This window comes from Sitophilus oryzae, unplaced genomic scaffold, assembly GCF_002938485.1.
Source record: "Sitophilus oryzae breed Bouriz unplaced genomic scaffold, Soryzae_2.0 scaffold_980_pilon_pilon, whole genome shotgun sequence".
In the NCBI taxonomy this organism is placed as follows: domain Eukaryota; kingdom Metazoa; phylum Arthropoda; class Insecta; order Coleoptera; family Curculionidae; genus Sitophilus; species Sitophilus oryzae.
This window is the reverse complement of record NW_022147617.1, coordinates 3,854,330-3,882,301: the sequence shown is the minus strand read 5'-3', so window position 1 is coordinate 3,882,301 and position 27,972 is coordinate 3,854,330. Positions and strand designations below refer to the sequence as shown.

At 31.2% G+C, this 27,972-nt stretch overlaps 1 protein-coding gene across 3 annotated transcripts; it reads right to left on the bottom strand.

Annotated features, from left to right (window-relative positions):
• Positions 1–704: 704 nt before the first annotated feature.
• On the bottom strand, positions 705–27,920 carry LOC115891330 (PHD and RING finger domain-containing protein 1). 3 transcript variants are annotated; one of them, XM_030911776.1, is made up of 9 exons: positions 27,530–27,920; positions 27,254–27,475; positions 27,071–27,193; positions 26,915–27,015; positions 26,703–26,860; positions 26,450–26,645; positions 5,050–9,907; positions 1,069–1,197; positions 705–1,012 (listed from the first exon to the last, which is right to left on the bottom strand). In XM_030911776.1, exons 1-9 carry the CDS (start codon positions 27,740–27,742, stop codon positions 884–886), a joined length of 6,129 nt encoding a protein of 2,042 aa, XP_030767636.1. In that variant the 5' UTR covers positions 27,743–27,920; the 3' UTR covers positions 705–883. The 3 variants fall into 3 exon arrangements, with proteins under 3 accessions (XP_030767636.1, XP_030767638.1, XP_030767637.1); XM_030911778.1 differs by having other exon boundaries at positions 5,062–9,907; XM_030911777.1 differs by having other exon boundaries at positions 27,536–27,915.
• Between the last annotated feature and the right edge of the window lie 52 nt (positions 27,921–27,972).

The following is a 27,972-nucleotide window of genomic DNA, read 5'->3' as shown; positions in this document are numbered from 1 at the left end:
ATTATTTCATTACTTCTGAATTTTAAGCAACATGAAGCAAAGGCGAAAACATTCATTAATGATTTAAGTTAAGTAAAATAATTGAATGTGTTTCAGGTATTTTTATTCAACTAACTTAAAAATTTAAGCTCCACGACTTTTCTTTGGTTTTTGCCTCTAAAAATTTTAAATAATCTTTTTTTTGTCAAAAACGCAAAATTCTAGGTACAGAGTTTCTATCAAAACTTTATCACTAATTTTTTTTCGTTAGTATAAAAATTCGTGAAATTTTATAGAGAATTTAAATATAAAAGGAAAAATAGGGGTGACCATTTAAAATAGGAACTTGCTGTGAACATCCAGTACTTCCTTTCGGTGTCCATAAATTGAAAATATTTTTAATTGAGAGATCTCATTATGAAACACCACGTTCAAAAAGGCTACTATATAAGATATTTCAGTTCTCTAGGAACTTCTAATGTAAGCTCAGCCAGGGACACCCTGTATAATAAGTATAATGCTTCCCATTTAAAATTTTTATGGAAGTTAACCATAAAACATAAATGGGCGTTATTCTGGTCCCCTTCGATAATTCTATTATAGATATTAAAAGAAATAATAAAGATGGCTACTTTTAAAATAATCGCACACCCCAAGATTCTTGAAACATTTTAAATCTTACTGTAACAACTAATTTGGGTTAAGGGAGTTTATGCAATATTCAATTTCGTAGCAAGAGAGCAAACTTTCATACATATTTATTTCCAATCTACATCCTTACAATAATATTAATTAAATAATTACATCATGAATATAAATATTTCCTATTTACTAGTTTCCTTATCAATTTAAATACTAAAATTATATACAATAGAGAATGAAAAATTACCTTAAATATGTGCTATTATACTACTTTCTGAGGTAACGAGCTTGATGAAGTGACTTTTTTGCTGTGTTTGATTTTTTTTACGTACGCTTCAATGAGAGTTCTTATTTTTATAGGATTGATTTCGCCAGATTTATTGTGACATATCTAAAAATATATAATTACTATTAACAATTCTTCAAACATATTAGCGGCCAAATTACCTTGGGTACAGCTCGTCTCATGATATCTTTGTATTCATCCTTTGTAATTTTCTTTTTATTATAGTACGGTTTAAGAACTAATTTAACTTCTTCGACGACCCTTTCTTGTCGATTCAATTTTTTAAGGAACTACAAATAAAAGACGATATAATATATGTTGATATAAGTATCTGACATCTAATTTCTAATTACGCGGAAATGTGTAAAGTGTCAGGTTAGACAAAATATAACACACTAAACTAACACATAGGAATCATACATGTTGTTATTCATTGGGCAAAGTAGGCTAAAACAACTAAAATTATGTAATGCAAAATAAAAATAAGTGTATATTTTTAAAAGATTTTTCACCGGATTTCAAAATTTCCTAAAGTCAAACTGATATGCCGTTTGTTATTTAACTTGATTTAAATAAGTGAATATAAACACCATGTGATCGAGAAAACGGCGTTAAGATGGCTTGGAATTAAAAGTACCTCACTAATTTTAACACATTAAATATTTTGAATAACACTCTGTTTTGTTTCATTTACGATTAGAAAAAATATGAAATATGTTTATCCTGAAAAAAGGCCCACCATTGAAAAACCTGAAACGGAAATAAAAATGAAGCCGGCTTTTTTTTGAATGTCAACTTGTCGATCAGAGAATTAGTTCTCCTGACGACCACCAAGGCGTTCCTGTTTCCGCGATTTAACATTGAGTTAACACTTCTTTATATCTATTATTTCAGGGTATTAATATCCCACCGTGCACGTTAACAAATCAAATATTGACTGAAGGATTTTAATACAACACTGTAAGTACTTACATTTTGTGATTATTCATTTAGGAAATACTAATTATTTTTCGAAACAACCACATCAAAAATGTTGATTGGCATTATAATCAGTGACTCTAAAACTGTTCTTTAAAAATTAAGTTTATTTTTACATAACGGGTTAAAGAATTATTACTTATAATTATTTCATTATTTTGACAAATTTAATGGTTAAAATGTGAGATTTTAGATATCAATTACGTAATGAATAACAACATATACATGAGTGTCATTCTTGGACAGTGGGTTAGGGAGATGTTCGGTCCTAAGATTTCACTACCGGTGTTCGGCCCTACAACCGGTATACCGATGCCAACAATAATTAGAACGGTAGGACCAAAATGCGCCATACGACAAATTTTACAATTAAGAAGCGTTGTCGTTATCAATAAGAATAAAATAAAAATGCTAAACTAGTGTTTTATACAAATACAAACATAATATAGTATATTAAAGTTGGAGCAAATAAAATCAGGTTTGCGTACCAGAGTCATTTGAAACTTTTTTGGATTTCCATACCGCTTTAGAGCGGTCTTCCTCTTTTGAAACCGGTTATTCAGTAGCATTTTGAACCGGTCTTCTAGTACCGGTGCCAATACAGGTATACTGGATTTCAAAGAGAGAAGACCGGTATCGGAATATTTTAAAAATAGTGGTATACCGGAGGACCGAACATGCCTACAGTCGGTGTCATCAATACTATTTGTCATAATACTACAGGGCTACTACAATGTTTTTGACAATGACAGTATATAACTTTCTACTGATTATATAGAGTACTAGTAGTGTAGCGGTACCAAAGAATAGAAAATACAGAGGTACCAGTCAGAAAAAACAAATTTAGAAGAAATTTAACTAGAAAAAAAACGAAGAAAAAAACGTTTTAATAAGCACTGAGTAACACGTATTTATTCGTAAAAGACGAACATCAGATTGGCATTTAATGTTACGAGATTCTCAAAACTATTTTGATAATATATTTTACTAGAATGCTATTCTGGAAATAATGGAACAGACGGCAACACTGCTAATTCCAATTTAAAAGGGTATGGTCATAATAAATAACTAAAGATGAGAGGAATTCTACTGGCTTTTTTCTCTTCGTGTTCTCTACTCTTTGGATATATTTAAAGCTAAGTTCGGTACTCCGTAACCATACGACGCCTTTTCGAAAGCCGTAACATTAAGATGCAATGTAAGCTATTAGTTGATGTAACCATTTTATTCGGTTGTGACGCTTGGAAAATAAAACTATATATTTGTTAATTTATACTGATACAATTATTATTTAACTAAAATGAACATGCACGATCGCATTACTGTGACAGAAGTCATACTAATGTAGAAAAGGTTACCGAGCACAACCGAAACTGCCTGACAGCACACTTTTAAATAAGACGTACCATAAATAATTACGAATGGTTGGCTTTTTATTTAAAAAAATGCTTTATGTTTGGGTATGACAATCGATGACATTTGCCATATAATTATACACAAAAAATGATTGTAATGGTTATTTCTAAGCCAAATTTAAGGATTTTTTCGATCATATTGTATATGAACTGGGTCATTTTTTGATTGTTAAAGTTTAGGTGTATTTCTTACATCTTAATGTTACTGCTTACGGGTAGGGAACCCTGAATCGAGTATCCAGCGTACAAATCAGTATAACTTTCTACTTACTACCATATGATAAAAAAAGCGTCAAAGATGGCTGGAGAATGATAGTCGACGATAATTTTGACAAGGTCAATCTATAGACGTCATTTACTAAAAATTTATATAAAACTTGTCGAAAATTAACACTAATTATAGAAAGATTAACACAGAAATATATTTTTAAAACATTATTTTTTTTTCAAATTAAAAATCATTTTTACTCACCATTTAAAAGACATTTTTACTCAATATAAAAATAAAATACAACCTTATTAACGTCAACTGACAGGAAGCGCTTTAAAAATATCTAGGGCTTGACCTCGCCAAAATTATCATCAATTGTCATTCCTCAGCCGTCTTTGACGTTTCTATTTTCGATCGTATGGTATATACTAGTATTTATTATATAGAAGATCGATTTTCTATATAATAAATGTAAACTCATAATAAGCCTTATAAATTATAACTGTTACATTATACCGGGTGCGTCTCAAAAGTGGCTCACCCCTATTACTTTTTTATTTTATCAGAAAAAAAACGAGATTTGGTATGTTAGTATATGACATAAATTAGGATTGATTGACGTATTTAATTGTTTTTGGTCACTTCCTGTTTCACGACTACAACTTTTGATTTTTAAATGGCACCCTCGGTATATTTCTAGTTTATTCGATAGAAAATGATACTCTGAATAGAATGACATATCATATGTCAACTTTTGACAATTTCGCATATGGTTTATTTGAAAATTGCTTTTTCCAAATATGCTAATGAGCACTTATTCCATTTGAAAAAATTGAGTTATGATTAAAATTACGATTTGGGCATCTTTTAACCGGCCAGAACAAGACGCGAAAAACATTAGACGATCAAAACTATTTTTCCAAGGCTCTTTGATTAAAAATTATTGTTTTTAACACAGCCATGGTACTCTAGATTGAAATTTAAAATACAATTTGTTTTTAAGCGAAAATGTCAAAAGTTGATACATGATATGTCATTCTATTTAGAGTGTTTTTTTCTATCGAATAAATATACCGAGAGTGCCACTTAAATATCAAAAATTGTAGTCATTTCCGGTAAAACAGCCAATTACCAAAAACAATTGAATACGTCAATCAATCCTAATTTATGTCATATACTAGCATACCACATCTCGTTTTTTTATCTAAAAAAATAAAAAAGTTATAGGGGTGAGTCATTTTTGAGATGCACCCGGTATAGATGTTTTTGTAACTAAAGTCTGTCCAACAAACCGGGGAAGATTACGACATGTAAATAATGAGAGAAAATACCTGTGAATTAAGATGTTTGACCCAACTGTCGCTGTCATGGATACTCTCGTTGGACAGACTATACTTTTAATGTTTTATTGAAGAATATTAAAAAGAAGCAATTCAAAAGATGGAAAGGGCGTGTGTACTAAATCAAGAATTATATAAACAATACATCCAAAGTTCAATTAATTCTAACTTTGGAAAGAGGGGTACTTATATACTAACCTTATCTTTTACCTGCATTTCAACTGCTGAATTTGGCAAGTCCTCTAAAATTTTAAGACTGTCTTCATCTATTTTAACACCGATTTGTTTTGTTTTGGTGGGTAAAACATTTTTCTTGCTACCATGAATTCTTTTTTCAGTGTTCTTTTTTTTATTATAATTTGGTGAACCAAATAAGGTATCAAATGTAGACTGATGCTTCTGGGAACTGTTACTTTTTGGTTTTGATATTGACTTCGCCTTTACAGCAGCAATAGGTGGGTCACTAGGCGGTTCAAACAGATCGTCATAATCACTGGAGCCCGGTGAATACGGAGAATCAAAATCAAGATTCACGTCCTCTAAATTGGTTCCGTTTTGATTTCTAGTGTTTTTCTTGGATTTGTTAATACTCTTCAATTGCATTGGCTTGATAGGAGTTGACTTAACAGCTGCTTTTGTAGGAGAAATTTTTACCGGACTCGATTTAACTTGGTTTGGTAATACTATTCTTTGAGGTATATTGGATTGCAGAGTAATTACCGTTGAACTTAAGAAATTTATTCTAGATGTTGACAGACTAGTTGAAACAGGAGTTGAGGTTACAATTGAAGTTGGCACTGAACTAAATGGAATAGTTTGTGCAACAGGTTTACTATTGGCTGGCTGAATAGTCTGATTAATAACAACGCCTATCCTTTGTTGCTGATCAGGTGATTTTGAATCGGATATTTCTTGAATACTACTTTGTGAATCAGCTGGTTGTATATCTGCAATAGGAGGTGTTAAAGATTTTAATACATCTGGAGTTTGCCCGGTCTTTTCTAGAATATTATCTGTGTTAGTTTTATTATCCAGGCTCTCTTGAAGAGACTGCTCGTTTCCAGAACAATTGGGTAGCTGTAGAGGCTCTGGTGTGGGTGATCTACTTTTTGTAGGTTCATAAGGATCGTATGCATCTGGTGAACTAGGAGGAGAGGTGGGAGGTTCCTCCGGAGGAGTATTTGGACCCTTGTGAGTTGTACTACTCATTTCAGGTTGCATATCCTCTTCTATTGCTTCATCAGGTTCATGAAGAGGATTACTAATTGCACGTAGTTGAGGAGGTTTTGCTAATAAAGAAAACTTAACACTTGGTTCAGGAGGTGTTTTTGGACCCATGCTATACGTTGGAGTTCTTTCTGGGCTTGCCACTTGCTGAGAAGAATCGCAAATATTCTGAATATTCCTGTTATCAGTTTCGTTATTATCACTGTCGCTTAATACTATAATATCTTTAGGAGACTCAAGAATTTCTTGAAATGGTGACCTTTCTAAATCAATAATTGCTACGGGTTTAACACCAGTTAGATCTCTTTTATTTCGTACCCTTCTATCCTTATTTTTCTTTGGATCTTCTGATATAATCTCCTTTCGTCTTCTTTCCCTAGTTGTCACATCTCTGGTTTCATTTTCGCTATTAAAACTAACGCTTACTAGGATGTTATCACCAGAAGCAAAAACCTCTTTAGAAGGTGGTGGGGTACGTTCGCGATCCCTCCGTCTTTTTTTGGAAGTCGCACCTTTCTTTTCTTTAGAACGCTTGTCTTTTTTTCGTTTTTTAGCTGCATTGTTGTTTTTGTTGTTAAGAATTACAGTCAAATTCTGATTTCGAAGTGCTTGGGTATTATCAACTCTAGGGGGCGTCCAAGAAGGCGATATATGTCGTATTGGTAAACTAGGCGATCTTGAAAATGAAGGTGTCCAATCGTGGCGTCTTCGTTTTGTAGACAACGAACGTGAACGAGACCTTATTCTGCTATTACTTCGGCTTTTGCTTCTTTGCAACCTCTTCTTACTCTTTGTTCTGTATCTCTCCTTAGATTTATTACGTTTTCTTGTTTTACTTCTCGAACGTTTTCTCTTTTTATATTTTGATCTGTCCGTCCGTCGTCTTCCTGAGTTAGATCGCAAACGACTTTCTGATTTACGGTTGCGCGATCTCGCTTTTCTTTTATGAGTTTTATCTTTAGAATTTGATAAAGTGCGGTCTCTAGACACCGATCTGTGTGTGCGTTCCTTTGAAACTGATTTCTTTCTAGATGTAGATCTAGAATTTCTTTTGGAGGACGATCTACGAATCTCATTAATAGAGGGAGATTGGGATCTATGAACAATAGGGGGTGTATAAGATTTTGAGCGACTGCGCGATCGCGAAACAGTGTGACGTAAATCTCGGCCAAACTGATCTTTTGGTGGAGGTCGTGGTTTATCTGCTATTAAAGCTCGTACATTATATCTTTCCAATTCTCTACGCTTTTCTTTCTTTCTTTTAGTTTCCTTTCTTGCATTCTTGTCTGGGCTTTTGTTACGAAACTCAGTAAGTTCGCGATCCTTAGATTTACTTCTGCTTTTATAAGTATCTCTATAGTTTCTGTCTTTGTTAGTCCTACTAAGCTTTTTAAATGACGACCGCTTATTTTCATTCTCCTTATTACTATTCTTATCTTTTAAATCATTCACATCTTTAATTGGGTTCTTTTTTTTCTTTTTTGAAACTGATTCCTCTTTTTTATCATCATCTATATTTTTTCCCTCGTCCTCATCTATTTCTTTATTTTGATCTGGATCTGAACTAGTTGTTGGTATAGATACCTTTTCTTTGTTCTTATCGACAATTTCACCTTCTTCAAAATCCTCTGGTCTTAAGTCCAATTCAGATTCCTTAGCATTAATTTCTAAAGCATCACCATCAGAAATCGTTTTAAGATCATGCGATTCGTCAAAATCGTTGCGATCCTCATCAGAGATTAATTCCGTATCAAGCCCTTCTAGACCTTCTTTAGGTTTTTCTGTTTTCTCATCTAATAAGGGCGTATAACTTCGTTCTTCCTCGCTTAGAATATCTTCCGTCATATCTTTAATATCAGAAATTGCAAAGGAACCATTCTTTTTAACTACACTTTCATCTTCAGAATCGCTATATAACACACCAATACTGCTGAAAGCTGCACTGAATACAGCTTTCTCTAATGAAACATTACTATTGAGAGGTAAATGACTCTCCATGCTCTCTTTAATAGTTGATTTTGATTCGTCATTGACGGTAGAATCGGTTACAAAAGGTTGCGTAACACTCTCATTCGCAGAAGTAATACTACTTTGAATAATATTCTCGTTTGTGCTATTTGGTGCTGTTATATCTGTAGTAGATGGCGCTAGTGTTATATCTGTAGTTAATGCAACAGTTTTACTTGTTCGAGAATAAATACTAAAATTGGGGCAACCATCATTAGAATCTTCATCATCATCTGGTTTCTCTAATTGTGGTTTATTTTCAGTTAGCTCGCTATTAATATCAGTTTGTTCTGTGGACTGAACAGTCTCTGACTGTATTTCTGTATCATCAGGTGGCTCTTCATTAGTAGATTGATTCAGACTCTGTGTGGGACTATCGGTTGGCTCACCAGGACTATAAGTAATATATCCAGGACTTGAAGTGGGTTGTTCAGGGCTATATAACTGTTCAGAATATTCTACCGTTGATGTAACAGGTTCTTTAATTTCTTCCGAGACTTTTTCGGTATCAATAACCATACCTGACTCTGAATCATTATCTTCATCCGTATTAGGAGTTTTACTCTGCATATGAGAGGTTTGAAATATTGGGGAATTAGGAGGAGATGGAGGTTTAAAGTCATCATCTACTTTACTAGTAGATACAGTTTCGTTTTCTATATCACTATAAATATCTAGTTCTGATTCGCTTATAGGTGTACTACCATCTGGTGTATTTTTTCCTTTTTCCTCGGCTTCTTGAAGTAACTCTGCCTCACATAAAGTCCTTTGAGTATAATCTTGTGGTACATCATTTGTTTGATCATCAGAATTAATTCTGTCAGTACCTGAAACGTTGCTGGCTTGATTATAATTAGAACTTGAGGCACCATAGTAAGTGTCTTGGGAATTTACAGAGTGATACATTCTTGAATTTGACCAATCTTGGTTTGAAGAATATCCTCCTCCTCCTCCAGTATTAGTGCTATTCCCATATGGTGTCTTTTTTACTACATATGAATTAAAGTTTGGCTTGGTAAATGTATTGTTATTTAAAATACTACCACCCTTATTTTCAATTTTTAATTTTCCTGCTGAGTCTACAGTCATAATTGAATTCCGTGATAGCATTTTTTCTTGTGACTGCATAATACTGCCCAATACATCTGTAGAACTAGAGACTGTTGGGACATTTATGACTGTTTTTCTACGAAGGTTTCGTCGGAGTGCCATGGCATCGCTGGCGTTCGGAACTCTTCTGGCCGATAATGTAGAAACTTCCCCACCACTACCTCTATAAAAAATATCTTCATCGTCTGAATGTGAATAATAATTATCGAGCCTATTTTGAGTACCAAACAAATCTACATTTGGAATGCCAACAACATGACGATTATGTCTGATACTGTTATGACCCTCATTTGCAATCTTAACATCAGGTAAAAACTGTGGAACATTCTTAGGAACACATATGCCTAACTGTGCTGATAAACGTTTTTTGACAGTGTTCTTCAGAAGTTCAACTGATGGTAATGACTTTCTTTTATTTCTTCTTTTTCGAGATTTACGTTTCACCAACTTTTTAACTGGCACTGCCTCACCAGTCAAACTATCTAACACATACACCGTCTGATATCGAGGTTTCTTTGATTTCCTTCTTTTCTTTTTTTGTCGCTTCTTTTTCCTGTTTAGGCCAGTTGAACTAGATACAATGTTTCCAGCTAGTTGTTCTGTTGATGTAGAAGCTCTTTCTTCCATAGAATTTTGTAGCTGGTATCTCTCATTTCTATTATTCAGAATGCGTCGTCTCACTCGTTCTGACTGTCTTGTTCGGGGTATCAATCTGCGAAAAAAGGAAAAAACTTTTTTCATTGCCACCCCTAATAGCAAGATTAGCTCACGTGTATTAATAACGCAAAATATAATTGATAATAAAAACAAAAATAACATTGTATTATATGTTTTATGTAAATTGTGACTTATTACCATTGTTGAAAATATATTTTGTTTGATGTTTAGGAATTATACTGTTATATTTTTATATTACGCGCCCCTAAACTGAATCAAAACGAAGGTAATTGAAGTACTCTAGATATCTAGAAACTTTAAATATGCGAAGAAAACCAAAAAAATGCGTTGTAAGAGTTATAGCACTGTGAGAATAGATAATTGATATTTTTTATTCTGTAAATTGCCCATTTGTTTATTTTTTAAACTCATATTGTTAGCTTTATTATTATATTACTCTTATTCATGATGTTTATTGCTTTTGGTGAAACATGTTATATCTATACTTTTTTGTTTCACTCTGTTACAACACATTACATGATTTTACACTATTCTGCCATTTCATTAAGTTATATGTACAGTATAAATATAATTTTCAGTTAGTATCAACCTCACAGTTTGGTTTATTAAGATATCTAATAAAATTTAAGAGCAATAACTCATCAGATGTATTATTATAACTACGTTGGCGAATATCTCCCAAGTAGCATTTTTAGACACAAAATCGAAACAAAATCTCTGCTGAGAAACATTGCGAAACAGTTTCGTCACATTTTTAATACATATGTTTCGTAACATAAATCGCGTTTTGTTTGGAAACATTTTCCAAAATATGGTTTCGTTACGTAAGCTATAACAATAAAGATCTTAGCGTTACAAATTTTTCGAAACTTAAGAAACAGTTGTGACTCGCATTTACAGATTTCGTACCCGTTTTGTATCGAAAATTTCCCATAATTTATTTGGTATTCTGTCAAATACAATGACTAAAGAATCCAAGGACAAATAGCACCTGAGAGCAAATTGTGACCATGTCACCAAACAGTGCCGTGGCACATATTTTTCTTAACCTAGCTGTTTGAAGAGATATTTATATTTTTTGATAAATGTTTTGACTACGCCTATGGTGTATACGGTGGTATCATACAAATTAATTACGAAAAAAACGTATTAAAATGTTAACAAAAGGTACAAAACTAGTATCGACGTATAGCACACATCAAGTACCTATAATATCGGAAAAATAATTATCAAATTCAATAAGAAAACACTAAAAAGGTGGAGCGGACTGTTTATTTACCTATGAAACGTAACTCCTGGCTCTTTCTTATCGCTGCTGCTTTTATACTTGAAAGCTGAACAACTAATCACCATTGCAATAAAGTTTATACAAAGTTCACTACACACAAACTATTAAAAATCGCTAAAATTGTCGCTGGTGACCAGCTGATGACGCATTGTTAGCCATCAAAAGAATGGCGTCTAAGGTCACAAATTCTGCTGCAGCCTGTATATGGGCGTTACATGTCCTTATATTCTTTAGTCATTGGTCAAATATGATAACATAACCTTACATTATTGTTTGGATTTTGTTCTGCAGTTTTTGCATTTAAGCATTCTTCAAGTTTTTATAGTATTATAATTAAAAAAGTAGAAGGAAGGACATATAGTGGACAAATGTTACCAGCAAACGTTTTTTTTATCATTTTTTCACAATGGAATACATGTTTTTATGTTTTAATTGCGTTATAACAAGTAAATAAAAATGTTTTAATTATTTTGATCAGAAGTTTTCATTGGCGTTGTTGACAGGTGACTAGTTCGAAATTTTTACACAGATAGCGCTAAATCGAAACATTTTAGAATCAAGGTTTCCATTAATTGTCGATTCATTTTCGAAACACGAGTTTCTCTCTTTTTAGATACAAATATGATAATGTCGATGATTTGTGTCCTACTCCATGTCAATTTTATAAAATAATTAATTAAAATTCCGCCATGTTGGCTAGTGATAGAGTTTTTAACTAAAAATATATGTTTTTATCGGCTGTTGAGCTTTTAAATTCATAAGAACGCGTTCTACTTACATTGATTTATATATCTCTATTTACAAAACCATGATATAGAAATAAAAATATTTTTTTTTATTTCAAACAAAAATATTTTGTAGCAACAAATACTGATATATAGAAGAGGCATTAAAAACATTAAAGTACATTAATAAATTAAACTATGTATTTGTTTTTGCCAGACATTTTTTGTGAGAGAAAACCTAAAAAACAAAGATTTTAAGACAAAAAAATTATGGTGGAGGTCGACATTGTTAATGGCTGTTTTCATTTTGAAATCCACACGTAGACATAGACTATTTTAGTTTGGTATTTTGTTTCTTCACATTTAGAAACAGTTGCTGCTGAAGACGGGAACATCTTGGACACAAATTGCAGTTCCACATCGAAACATTTCAGGAAACGGCTAGTGCCACCTTCTTGGAAACACATGTAGTAAAGCCATATAAAATATATTGGTATCGAAAATGTTTCCTCTTTGTGGCATACCGTTCCCATTTTGTGTCAAGAAACAGACACGATTATTACAAATATTACCTAAAATGTGTTCAAAATTGCTAATTGGGCTGTATGTAATTTCATCGTTAAAAAGAGTCATCGCACAAACCCAGAGCTATCAATGAAACAGGGTGCTATGTCAATTATTTTCTGAATAAATAGTGAATGACAGAACGAGTCTAAAAACCAGAGGGACAAATTATTCAGGTAATGCCTCGGGTTGGCGATTGATAATGGTCAACAAAGTCCGTTAGCAATGTTAAATAATCATAATGCACGCGCGCGCGTTAAGCATGTTAATAGAAATTCAAATATCCAATATAGGGTTAGTCACGGTCACGAAAATCGCTTACAGTAAAAAACCTTGGTTGGTTATGTGGTTTTCTGTCAGATCTACTCGTAACTATAATCGCTTTTTTATGGAACATCATTATTGCATCTTAGCATTCTACTTGTAAATTGAATAATACATGTTTTGTATAACAATTTCGTTTGTCTACTGTACACTCTTTACAAAAGTAAAAAGTATTGTTGATAGTAGCATTGAGAGTGTAGAATTCATTAAATGTCAACTATCCAAATGTATGCCAAAGGTAACTAGTTAAAATAGACGAAAAACACGCTTTAAGTCTTAACTCAAAGTTATTAAACAGGTTGTCTCGTAACTTTGCACCATTCACAGTAGTTGGCGCCATTACGTCAGCTAGTGGGATATGTAAAATAACCATTAACAAAGGTTTAATAATAATAATAATTACACAAGTTAAATTGTTCTTCAATAATATTTTATTATTTTTCTCTAATTTAGCTGAAATTTAACATTTAAAAAAACTCATTCTCATTTTTTCTGAACAAAAATAGTTTCAGCTTTTTACCATGTAAAAATATCAAAACCTAGTCAAAATAATTTTTATAATAAAATTATATAAGAATTCTTGCCATTTAACTGCTGATATAGAAATTTAATTCCACACTGTGTTTGTCATAATGTGGATCAACCTGCTCTCACTACCGGTTTCGGAGCCCTACTCCATCATCAGGTCAGCTTGGGTCGATATCACAAAATGACAAACACAGCGCAGAGTACCTAATTCCTACTTTCGTCGAAAAGTAGCGGTTAGATATTAAGTCCCGCACGGGAGAGAGCGGCCTGCGTGCAACGGTAGTACTTTCGTACCACCGAGGCGCAACTATTGATAGTAAAAAGGTTTTTTTCCGGCAAGCCAAATTATAAAATGAAAAACATTTTTTTTGCAGTATAGGTATATAATACAATTATATAAGGATTTTTGCCATTTAACTGCTGATATAGAAACATAATAAAAATATTTTTATTTTTAATTTTTATTATACGTATACATCACTCAGCAAAAACAATACTGAACATTATAGATGGGAACGATCTCTATTTCAAAGGACGATTTGATAAATGATTTAAAAAAAATATTTAGTTAAGTATAAGACTTTAAGTACATACACTAAAATTCAAAAAAATACAGTGTGACCACAAACTGTCGTATAATACACTTAATATATGCTGACGCGCAATGTGGCGACTAATGTCAAGTTACGAGGCAATCTGTTTAATAAACTTGGTCATAAATAACTTAAAAATTGGTTAGTTGAGGTATAGAAACATTATGTCAAAAAATGAAGAATAAAAAACGTTTTGTTAAATAAAAAATGGGTTTCTATTTGAATGAAAATGAGTTAATATAAATTTTTTTAATGAATCGATTCAAAGAACAGCTATAGCCATTAACAATATAACTTACAGTTACTACTCACCACTAACATTGACGTTTAAGCCTCATGACTGAACTATTAGTAATGTTTAATAATGATTATTTTGATTATAAAACGCTTTTAGATGTTTTAAATTTTAATTGGATTATATTAGTTCCACTATGTTTCAGCGCTATCTTTGCCTACTTTAATACCATATGATTCAAAATTTAAATGCAAATAAACTCGTACTCCTATACAAGCACCCATATACAATTTACTCGTAAATGCAAATTAGGCTTTATACATACATTAGACATTTTTAATTATAAAATTAGTCAGAAGTTAAAAAAATATTGCAAGTGAAATCAAATGTTCAAAACACCCAATAATATCCCCAATAAAAAATTGAACCGCAAACGATTTTTGGAATAAATCGATAACATTGTGCTTTATAGTGCAGTTTTAATGGTAATCTAATATTTTATTTTTATCCTTTTAAACCGTTCATGTGGAAAGAAATGTGCATAGACAAAAAAGTTCCAAAATTGCATATTATAACGTTATTACTAAAAATAATTTTTATTATTGATGGGATAAAAACGCATACTATAATATTTCAAGTGAAGTATTATTGTATAGCTATTTGAACACCCACTACACTCAATTTGATCAGTGCCATCCACAAAACAAATTTCAATTTTCTAGTGCTAATTGTTTTTGAAATAAATAAGTCGACAATATTGTCATTTTCCTCCCCTATATAAACTATACCGTGCTGGCAACTGTTACTTTTGGGTCGGCATTTACATGTGTGGAAGTAAATCGCATAGGGATCTTATTAAGTCGGAGTGAGAGAAATGCGACCGACCGACGCGACGCGGCGGAGTCCTGTTGCGGCGTTGCCGATACGCCTTTCCCTATCAAGTAAAGTAAAATCACTATCGCAAACCGTTTATTTTTAAAAGGCTTTTTTTTCAAGAGATAACTAGATAAAATCATTAGACATGTTTCTGAGCATCTGAAATGGAATTATAAGGATATCGTTAGGGTGTCATTTTTTTTATAACGAGAAAACGTCAGTAATCGCGATAATTTAAAAACTCAACTTTTTAACACATAACATACCATAACTCAAGAACCACTTCAGATATTGAAACTTTTTTTATTTTAAAGATCGGATATTTTACAATATGTTTACATAAGAAAAATTCGATAAGGTTATTTTTTCCATTCAAAAATTGTAAACAATCCATCCATTTACTTTTAGAGCATAGCAATTTTCAGCAATCGTGTAATTTTTTTATTGATAAAGATTTTCACATACTGTCTACAAAGAAAATACAGCAGAAATATTAACAAAGTTCTTGAAAAAACTATAATCTATTATTTCTAATAGATTTCGAGATATCGATTTTTGAATTCAGAGTTCTAATAGCGCGACCACTATCGAACACCCACTCAACTCCACTTATTTTTACCAAAAATGCAAGTGTTTCTAGCTTGCATTTAAAAAAATTCAAGCTATAGGGAAAATTACAACGGCTCGTTAATAAATAAACAAATTAAGTATCAGGAGACGTAATCAAATCGTGAAGCTGAACGCATGACGCACACCTTTCCCTAGAACTTTAAGTACCGACAGAGGTATTGATTGGGTCGACCGGTCAACTGCGACAAATCTGCTATATCCCCTTCCACGTCTCTTAGCGATGTCTCTTTGTTCAGTACATTATAAACGCAGTGTACTCTTCTTACATACGGAAATCTCGACCCAAGACTCACCTTTGCCAGCCCTTAGTATAACCATATTATACAGGGTCCGGCAATAGTGCGTCGGGCATCTGTAGCTCCTAGAATAAAAAACTTGAGAATTTTGTTTAAGTGCAAACCTAAAGTATGTATGAGATATTAGATTGTATTTCCGGAAAATATTTTAACTTCTATAGGGTGGCTCAAAAAAGTGTGGGTGAATCTGGATGATTTTTTTTAAATGGAACACCCTGTATATTATTGCATTTTTGGCTTCCTTTCAGATCACTTTACATAATCCTAAGATATGAGTAAATCTATTTCGATAGTTTCAAAGATATTAAAAAATAAATCAAAAATATATATTTTTCAACCCTTCTTAAAAAAAATATTAAAAATACAAGAACTGTTCTTACTTTGCTATAAATATGGTAATCGTAAATCATACACGGTGTTCAATATTTTACGCCAAGCTTTCAAAAATATAAAATAATTTTTCTTCGTTTTTTTTAAATGTATATTATTTTTTTATTTGATTGAGAATTAAAAAATGAAAATTTTTTGTATTTAAAGTATTTCAAAATTTTTAATAGTTTTCCGGATACACGCAGTATTATTTCATATGGCGCTTTCAATGGCAAAATACGAGAGAAAAATTATTGGGTGGCTTTGATAAAAATTTACTGTGGAAAATGCCATATGAAATACAAAACCGGGAATATCTGCGAAACCGTTAAAAATTTTGAAATACTCTAAACGCAAGAAATGTTCATTTTTTAATTCTCCATCTATTGAGAAAATAATATACAGGGTGTTCCATTTAAAAAAAACAAAGAAAAATCATTTTATATTTTAGAAAGTTTGGCCTAGAATTTTGAACATCCTGCTATGATTTACGAATTCCATATTTATAGCAAAGTAAGAACAGACTATATAAAGTAAATATCTAATATAGTTTTGATTTCAGGACAGTTCTTGTATTATTAATAATTTTTTTAAGAAAGGCTGAAAAATATATAATTTATATTTATTTATTAATATCTCTGAAATTATCGAAATATATTTACTCATGTCTTAGGATTATGTAAAGCGATCTGAAAGGAACCCAAAAATGCAATAATATACAGGGTGTTCAATTTAAAAAAAATCATCTCGATCCACTCACACTTTTTTGAGCCACCCTATAGAAGTTAAAATATTTTCCTAAAATACATCCTAGTACATACTTTAGGTTTGCACTTAAAGAAAATTCCCAAGTTTTTTTATTTTAGGAGCTACAGATGCCCGACGCACTATTGCCGGACCCTGTATAAACAAATAACTTTAATAGAGAAACGTTACATCACAAAATTTTATATAAAAATCTCCTTTTTTTTCCTTGTTTATGGTCTCGTGTATCAAAATAAAATAGCCAACCAATTATCTACTTTTTATAACGTTTAAATTAAGACAGACTCAAATGCACACCAATCACTCGTGGATCGAACCAGCGACCCTGTATATACTACATCAGTGATGACGAACCTATAATTCGTGGGTGACACACGCAAGAACGCTTTTAAGTGCTGTTTCACATGGAGCGGATCGTCTGCGCTGATTGTACCTGTTTTGCAGTTTCACACTGAACATGAGTTTATATGAATATTTTCACATAGGAGTGGGTGATTCGGATTTCATCCGATGGCCATCCGTCGAGCCCTTGCTTCTATACTTAGCGCGCAGACGTTCTATATGATTAAAAACGTTGTTTCACATGCACAGATTGACCGCACAGGCGAAAGTACTCCGTCGGACCTTAATAATACACAAAATCAGCGCGGTCGGTCCGCTCCATAAGCGATCCACGATTGCTAGGCAACTATTTGTTTGTTTACCTGGCTTATTTATAGAAAGATACACAAACTTCGAGACATAGGAAAAATCAAGTCCATTTAGAGTGTGTCGCAATTTTTACACTTTAAAAAATTAGTTTTGACCTTAATGTATGGCCAATTGCACCGCGATATTTAAGGTCTTCTTAAGCTTAAGTCGAGTTATAACTGTGACTTTTTCTTTAAAAACGCAATTACTATGAAACTAGGAGAATAAAGAGTGTCCCTATTAATTTATTTATGTTTTTTATCGCAACTGCAGCGGCTATGAAAAAAGCTGTGTGGTTTTCATAGAAAATAAGGGCACCTGTAATTCATTTGAGAATGTTATAAATCGCTAAAAGAGGTTTCAAATCTCTTGGATTTCTATTAATATTAAATAAATTTTATTAAAAATTGAACTAAAATTGTTAGTATCATTAAAAACAATTCAAATTCAAAAATTGTATCAGTCAAATTTCCACATTTAAGGTGAATATTAATTTAAATTGGTATTATATTAACAACTTTTATTTTTTTTAATCCAAAAAAAATTAAAGTAACAAATTTCTCAATCATTCGTGGTCCTGAAAAGGACCTTTGTTTTCCCATGTTCGTCAAGGTAGGTAATGGGTAAACGGTAAAAAACAGGATAATGAAATTCAAAAAATTACAAAAATTGTTCAAAAATGCCCCCTCTTGCATTAAACAATAACCCAAACGATTATAAAATCTCCTTCTCACATTGAATAACATATATCAGGGGTGACAGTGTCAAAGGCATTAAATATTTTCTGCCTTAACTGCTCTGTTTTGTTTTTCTTCATGTTTTGAATTTCTTCATGGCCGTAAATTTTAGATTTTATGTACCCCCATAAAAAGAAATCATTCACCGAGAGGTCAGGTGACTTTGGCGGCCACAAGATAGTTCCATGCCCACTAATTAGTCTATTGCCAAAAGTATTGTTTAAATATTCTTGCACAATACGACCATTGTGTGCTGGACATCCATCTTGTTAGCACCAAATATCACCAAATCTCTCGCCAAATAATCGTCGAATCGCCGCCGCCGGTACAATTTGCTGTTGCAATAAATCCAAATATTCCGCAGTATTTAAAATGCTCTCAATAAAAAATGGTCCAATAACGTGTTCCCCTAAAATACCCGCCCAAACATTTAGTTTTTGTGGATATTGGGTTCGCACATTATAAAACCTATGCAAATTTTCTCTTGACCAATATCGCACTTGCGTGGAGTTTTGCCGATTTAATAAGGAAAAGGACGACTCATCGGTAAAAACAATTCTCCTAAGAAAATTTTCGTCAAGATTTACCTTTTCCATCATTATTTCGCAAAACTCCATACGGCGAAATTGATCGTCGGGGAAAATTTCATGAACCTTTCTAGCTTTTCTTGAACGATAACCATGTTTTTTGAGGACCCTTTTAACTGTTATTGTACTTGAATTTACTGCTTCAGCAAACTGTACACAGCTTCTATTTGGATTTTCCTCGACTGCAGCGCATATTAAGACTTCTGTTTCGTCACGAGAATTATCTTCAATTGTTGGTTTCTTATGCATGTGGGGAGTAACGCAGCCATATTTTAAAAAAAAATATTTTATCCTGTGAATGGAGGCTTTTGAAGGCTAGACCGGTGCCTTCAAAAGCCTCCATTCACAGGATAAAAGAAATGTTTTCTCGAAAGCTGGTCTGAATCCCAATTTTATTTCTTCAATCGGCTTGTTCTGATAAATCCACTTAATTATCTGAATTTTTTCATTAACGTGATACACATCCATTTTTAAATGCGATTCAAGAATCTGAGATAAATAATTTCGAACTTATCAAGTATAAATAAAATGAAATTAAACGTCAGTCTAAATAAAACCATGCCTAGGAATGGAAGTGACAGGTTGTAGCCGTAGGTCCAGTACTAGACGCACGAGGGGGCGCAATTAGCAAAAAAATACAAAATTTTAAATTTTACCTGTCAACAGTTGTTAATTTATATTTTATTTTGCCCGTTATCCGTAGATCGCGTTTTAAATTTGTTTTTGATTTTTATATGGCTCTGTTCTTGTGTTTTTTCATATTTTTTAACCGTAGACAGTGGTTTTTAAGTATTGTGTTACTGGCTGTAAGAATTACCTAAAAGATGCCCAAATGCATAAATAGTAAGTGTTAACACGTGTTACATAGCATAAACCAAGATAGTTTCCCTTCCTGTAAGATTGTTAATTAATTGTAAAATAGGTTGCCCTAATTGTTATAGATCTAGATATATTTTATTATTATAATGTTTTGTATTGTTTTTTTGTTAATATATTCAGTTCAATAAAGATGGTTTCCTATAGTTTTTTTTGTGTTTTTGATATATCCCCTTTGTCATTTTAACTTAAATCCATTTATTTGAGTAAATTGGTTCTTTCTTGAATCAATTAATTTACTTGAATAAATGGAAAAATCCGAAAAACATAGAAACTACCCGTTTTAAATTTATGTTTTATTTCGTTATTAGACACACGAGATGGCGCCACCGCTCGGTCCGAACAAAATGTATTTAGTTTCCTATCTATTTTATATTATATAGTATCTTATCTATGAATAAAACTGTCATTTTTGAAAACTTGTCAAAATTTGGACACACGCTAAATGAACTTGATTTTCCGATGTCTCAAAGTCTGTGGACTTTCCTGTATATATATTTTATTAATTTGGGTGGATAAAATGTTGTCGGCAATTTTTTTTTGGCTGCGGTAGCTCTAAATAAAGTGTATAATTCATACATCTTTTGTTGATTTGTTGAAAAAAATCGACAAACCAAAGAAAATAACTATATTTAATGCATTTTCTTCAGACAAAATGCACTTTTGTAAGGTTATGCTCAGTTACGTAATGTAGAGACTTCAATAGCACTTGTATCGTCATACGTACAAATTAGTGACCTAAGAGCTAGTACTAAAAAAATATGAACAAAATTTGACCCACGTCTTAAAAAGGATTGCAATCTCTGGACTAGATAGTCCGACCACCCAAACTGTAATGTCTACCGCGAGGGAAAAAACCAGGGTTGGAAAAAATCATGATTTTTAAAAAAAAAGAAAATCTGATTTTTTATTTTCTTTTTATTTAAATCGGATTTTTTTGATTTAAATCAGATTTTTTTAATTTTAATTCAAAACAATATTTAAATCAGATTTCCAAATGACTAGGACTTATTTCCAATTAAAGTCCTATCCTAAATGGCTAAATCTTAATAACTCTAAGCGATATCGATAACATTAACAATTCTACGGGGCCGTGTCATTTTTCCACATCGGTCACCAATATATTCCGCAAAAAAGTCGCTCGCTTCAGATCAAAAGGATTTTTTTTCAAACGTCTCAAAAGTATTAATTTCTGTCATTTTAACGGCTATAGGCATAAAAGTAAAGCACTGTTACGCCTAAGCACAAAAGTACAAAAATATATTATTAAACTGATATTAGGTGTCAAATTCAACCAGTGTACAAATCGTTTCTCGATTACTGGTTGTATTATTTGCAATGTTTAAAATTGATTAAAAAATTATTTGTAATGTTTTAAAAATATAGTGTTTTATTCGGAGTAAAAATGTACTTTTTGTGCCTCCTTGTAACGTCGGAATAGTTTTATGATGGTTCTTCAAATGTACAGCATCGTCAAAAAAAGTATAATTTCTACTCTTAATAAAACAATACACTATTGTTCGGAAATAGTCTTAAGTCGAGAATGATATTAGTATTATCTAATGTCAAAGTGTAAAGTACTTACTGCAAATCAAAATGTCGGTAAGAATTTGGAAACATACCAACGTTTCAAAAAAAAAAATATATAAAACAACATATTTTCTGACAACGATTATAGATTTTTAGGGAATAAAGATATAGTCTATATCAGAAGAACCTAGTTCTGCACTAGTCGGCGAATGTGTATTCGAAAAGCGAATTTTTGTCACTTATAAATAAATTTTAAAGTAAATTCCTGCGTTTAGCGGTCTTATGGATTCACACGAAATTACTACAAAAATCGGTTCAACATTTAAATTGATGAATAGATATTTTTATATAGTTTTATAAAATTTACAATTATTTTTCGATTTATTATCTGTTATAGAAATATTTTTTATAGTTTTCTAGGAAAGATTTTTATAACTTTTACAGTTATTTTTTGATTTATTATAAAGTTTCAATAAAATTATTTTTTTGATTTAAATCACATGATTAAAATTAAAAAAATCACTTGATTTAAATCGTGCCAACCCTGGAAAAAAAACCTTATTTTTATTAAGCAATCACCCGAATTTTATCCCAGTATTGTTAGATACCCAGTATTGTTAGATTTCCGAAAATTATCGATAATTAGAAATATATGGTAATATGATATTATTATATTATGATTCGCTAGGGTTACCAGACGTCCGAATTTTCACTACCTCCGGTTGGATCCGGGCGAATATTTCATAACCGTCCGGATTTTAATGTTCCATTAAGAAATGTCGCAATAATGCAAAATAATATATTAATTTTAATAAATTTAGTTACTTAAAAAATCGTCGATAAATTCAGTAGAGTAAATTCATTGTTTTATTTCGTAAGTTCTAAGTTTTAAAAGTTAAAAATGTACTTTTTTTCAAACGTCACAAAAGTAAACATTTTTGCGACCTGAATTGACAACATAAAAAAGTCATTTTAATGCCTAGATATAAAAGTAAAGCACTTTTAAGTCTAAGCACAAAATGACGAATATATATTATTAACTGATAATTTAATTGATAAAGTCTCAAATTCAACGAGCATAACCATTGTTTCTCGATATAATATAATTACTTACAAGGTATTACTTTTAAATATTTATATTTGAAACGTTTGAAATCGTTTAAAAAATTATTACTTGCCGTTGAAAAAAACAATAGCATGCGCTATTCAGAGTGTCGGAGACTCGCCTGTATGTCAAACGTACAAACGTTTTACTCCTAATAAAACAATATACTATTGTTACTCTTATATCGCTAAAAAATCACGACGCGACGTCCCGATTTTGTCCGCATTTTTGGGAAGGCTTACCCGGGGTGGACAAGTTTTCATCTGGTAACCCTATGATTCACTCTAATATGAATGAGGATAGAGTAGCACCACTCTGCAAATATTTACAATAATTTAGTTTATCAATGAGTTTTTAAATTTGTATAATGAGATATTAATCACCCGATTCGTAGTATTCATCATTCAGCATGACACAACTTCTGAACGTGAAACCGATTTGTAACTCCCGTAATTTCTGAGATGATGGGCATCAAAATTATCATCAATATATAAAATAAAATACACTCAGATGCAAAAAAAACGCAACAGAGAATTTTTTCGTCAAGTTTAAAGTGTTACATTTTTTACTTTTAGCCCTATTTTAATGATTTTTTTAGCAAACTGTATATAAATCTATCAATTTTAATTTATAAACTCAGTTTTTTTATAAACTTTAGTATTTGACCTATTAAACAGGGTTAATTGAAGGATTGTTTTTTACCATAACTGGTAAACTAATTTCGTGAATAACTTTTGAAAAAAATCAAAAGTAAAGATACAGGCTTGATTTTAATAAATATTAGTAACACTAACAGAACTAAGGATATTTGAAAAAACTGTAATAACTAAAATAACCAAAAACTTGTAAAAAAATACTCAAATACTTTGTTAAGTCAAATATTAAAGTTTATAGTAAATTGAGTTTACAAATTAAAGTTGATATATTTTATATACAGTTTGGTAAAAAAATCAAGGAAATAGGGCTAAAAATAAAAAAATATAAAACTTTAAACTAGATCAAAAACGTTTCCGTTGCGTTTTTATTGCATTTCTGAGTGTATATCCTCTCAATATTTCCTTCTCATCTTCTTACAGTGACCTGACGTATGCACTTGTATGTAATCACTTTATCACAGATACACAAAGCCTCCATTTTATCGCCGAATCCGAACGGCACTATTGACAGGTTAACTAAGCAAATACTCAAGATAGTTCGCCATTGCCTTGAGGCGGTGGCAAAAATACGATGGCGGAAATATTTTCTTCAGTTTAAGAAAAATGACTGTTGAATAAACTAAAGGAAGAGTGAATTGTGGAGAATTTAAAAATCTTAATAATAAAAAGTAAGCAGATTTTAAAAATCAAAAAACTTCTAATTGTAGATTTTAAGAACATAGAACTAGAGTAGAGCTTAATTATAATTAATAATTAAAAGTAAATTAACAATTCAAAGGCAAACATTTTGTTTCTCTAAAAATACATGATCAAATTTTTCAGTATATAATAACCGTATGATCGAATAAAAACGGCGTCAACGATGGCTATGAAATGAAGATCGCTATCATTTTATATCTAAAATTATATGGGAAATGACATCGATCGTCATTTCCAAGCCAACTGGACGCCGTTTTTTTTCGATCATACGGTACAATGGTTCTGTAATTCTTCAGTATATTATTTTTTTTATTAACATATCAAAAATTATATAAAAGTAATAAGTACAATAATCCTATTGTATTTATATTTCTTTCCAGGAAAATGTACGTTTACAATGCACATCAATCAAACTATACCGGGTGCGTCTCAAAAGTGGCTCACCCTTATAACTTTTTTATTTTTTCAGATAAAAAAACAAGATTTGGTATACTAGTATATGACATAAATTAGGATTGATTGACGTATTCAATTTTTCTTGGTCACTTCCTGTTTCACCGAAAATGAGTACAACTTTTGATTTTTAAATAGCACCTTCGGCTTTTTATTACTTTATTCAATAGAAAATGACATTCAAAATCAAGTTTATTGGTGAAAATAATAAATATACACACACGTCAATAATATAAAAATACAAAATTTAGACAATCATTACACCTTTGTCACTTATTACATTGATCATAAAAGGTAAATTTATATAAAAAATAAAAACTTATAAATTTAAAAAACATTGAAATCACTCAGACAAACAGTGGGATTCTGAATAGAATGACATATCATATGTCAACTTTTGACATTCTCGCTTAATAAAAAATTGTATTTTAAATTTCAATCTAGAGTGCCATAGCTATGTTAAAAACACTAATTTTTAATCAAGGAGCCTTGGAAAAATAGAATAGATCTAATGTTTTTAGTGTCTTGTCCTGGTCAGTTAAAGATGCACAAATCGTATTTTTAATCATATCTCAGTTTTTTCAAATGGAACGAGGGTGGCTCATTATATTTGGAAAAAGCATTTTTTTATGAATAATTTGCTACGACACGCTTGGTATTTCGTGTCAAATATTGTCATTATGAATGGCATGTTCATGCAATTTCAAATAAACCATATTCGAAAATGTCAAAAGTTGACATATGATATGTCGCTCTATTCAGAGTGCCATTTTCTATAATAAATTAAAAAAAATAGCCGAATAAAGTAAAAAATATCGAGTGTGTCAATTAAAAATCAAAAGTTGTAATAATTTCCGGTGAAACAGGAAGTGACCGAAAACAATTATTGAATATTTCAATCAATCCTAATTTATGTCATATACTAGCATGCCAAATCTTGTTCTTTTTATCTGAAAAAATAAAAAAGTTATAGGGGTGAGCCACTTTCTAGACACACCCGCTATAATAAATAAAATTAAAAAACGGCGTCAGAGTTCGCTTGAAAGTGAAGATTGTAATGTCAGTCATTTTTCTAAAGCACCTTGACTCCTTTTAAAAATGTTTATAATGAATCGTCAAGAATCATCACCAAGCTGTGTAAAAATATTAAAATATATGTGAAAATTGTTATAAAAATTGAAATTTTCATATCTCTAATATAACTATTTGATTATACATATATCAGACTTGTAAAAGTTCTTACGATCTTTGAAAAGCATTTGAATTTGAAAGTAATAAAATTTTTATACCTCTTGGTGGCGAAATTTTTATTAAAAATAAGATTTTTTTATACTGTAGATATAGAAATAAAATAAATTGATTATCAGAGTATGAAATAAGTGGTGAGTTAAATTCAAATAAAAAAAATTATGTATTTGAAGAATCACATATACTTCGATTCACAAAAGAAGATGATAGTATCATACTAACAAACTATGAAAGTTTTTAAGGTATGACATCAACATCCATTCAATAGTCTTCCACTTTTTGGACATTCTAAATAAGCTCTGACAAGTTTGCAGAAATAGAAAAAAAAACACTTTTATATAATTTAAGTTGTCATAAGAACTATTCTACTAATTTCTATTGCCATTATCAAAAATTAGAATTGTCATTTCTTATTAACTTCAAAAAGAAAAGTAGAGATAGAGGGAGATAGAACCATAGAAAATAAACATTCCAACAAGATTTTATATACACCCTTACCAGTAGTAACCAAAAAACAATACAAAAGAATTATAAACAATTAATAATAGGGATTCTAAAAAATATGAGAAAATAAAGGGAGACTAACTAAAGCATTAACGAATTTTACCTCAAAGATCATAGATATTATCTGCATATAAGAAACATTTCTGAGGAGAGAAAACTCTTCAGACATTTAGATTTGATATTAATGCGTATTTAATATATTTGCATTTCAAATTATATTGTCTATAAGTATATAATTAAAATTGTTTTTCAACTAAACTTTTTTAAAACAGTTAAATTTATATAACATAAAATTCACCTAGCTGATGGTTGTCTTCGATGTCCAATAACAATTTGACCAAAATGTTCTTCAGCATCTTCATATAAACCTGCAACTTCTTCCATATCAATATTCAGATTTACACCAGGGCCGCATTCATTACAGTACCAAGCACCATCAGGAACTTCATCAAGAGGTGGATTAAGACAATAAAGATGAAATCCAAGATCACATCCTAAGATATAAAAACAAATAACTTTCTTTCATTCTTATTTACCATCATTTTTTTTACCATCACACAGAAGCAGTCTGTCCTCATGTTCATTTGAACCGCATATTTCACAAAATGTTGGATCTTCTATTATGTTCATTTCATTTTGAATCTCCGGTTTTTCAATATATATTTGATTAATTACATTACCCGCAAGAGAATTTTTCACTATAATCAAGCTAAAATAATAGTTCTTGTAAAAACTATATAGAGGGGTAAAATTATTCAATTACTTATATTCCTTCCGATCAACTGGACAAGTATTCATATTTTTTGACCATTCTTGTATACATTCTAAACAAAAGTTATGCTCACAATTTTCCGGGATTCCTATCTACAAAGATAAAAGCATATTAAAATATTAAATTATTGCATATTCCAAAATATACTTCTTGCAATCGAAATGACAATAGACAAATAGGACATTTTTCTGATTGTCCATCACTGGAATCTGAATCAATACATTTTTCTTCAGGTACTATATTATTCGAATTACCAGATTTTTTTGAGATCTAAAAATATAGATTATATATTTAACTATAAATTATTTCTCTACTTGTTTCTCAGAATACCTCATCTCCAGACTCGCTTTCCCACTCGCTTTCGCTTTCAGAATCGGTCATTGATAATGGGGCAATATTTTTTGTTTTTCTAACCGTTATAATATCAGAATCACTATCAGAGCTAGAATCAGATGTGCTTATTATGACTTTTTTTAGTTTTTTACTTCTTTTGGAAATTAAAGGGCTAGAGTCGCTCTCAACTAGGGATGAATCTGAGTTGCTAATTAATCTCTGAAAATGTTCATTTAACTTTAAGGGCACCTTGTTTGAATAGAAATTACATACATTTACTTTTCTCTTTTGCGCGATAAGCTCAGAAATATCGCTGTTATTGGAATCGGATGAAATATTTAAAACGGCTGCCCTGTTTCTCCTATTACAAGAAGTACTTCCTAGGATAGGGCTTCCGCTGGAAGTACTCGCCGGACTGTCATCAGGCAAGCGACGTATTTTTCTCTTGCGCTTATGAGGATACACTTCACTTTCATCGCTACTCATATTATTCACAAATAACTATCACTATTTAAATTGCTATAATACATTTGGTAGACAAATCAATTAATTATTATTCGTCGTCAAAAATATACTCCAATTATATTATTAAAATGCCGCAGAAATATTCGGGTAGCGTTAAAGAAGCCATCAATTTTTTGACACTTGACTTGTCCTGTCAATCGTAGATTGTTTAGTCGTAGAAATCGTAGAAAAATTTCGTAGTTACGGTGCGT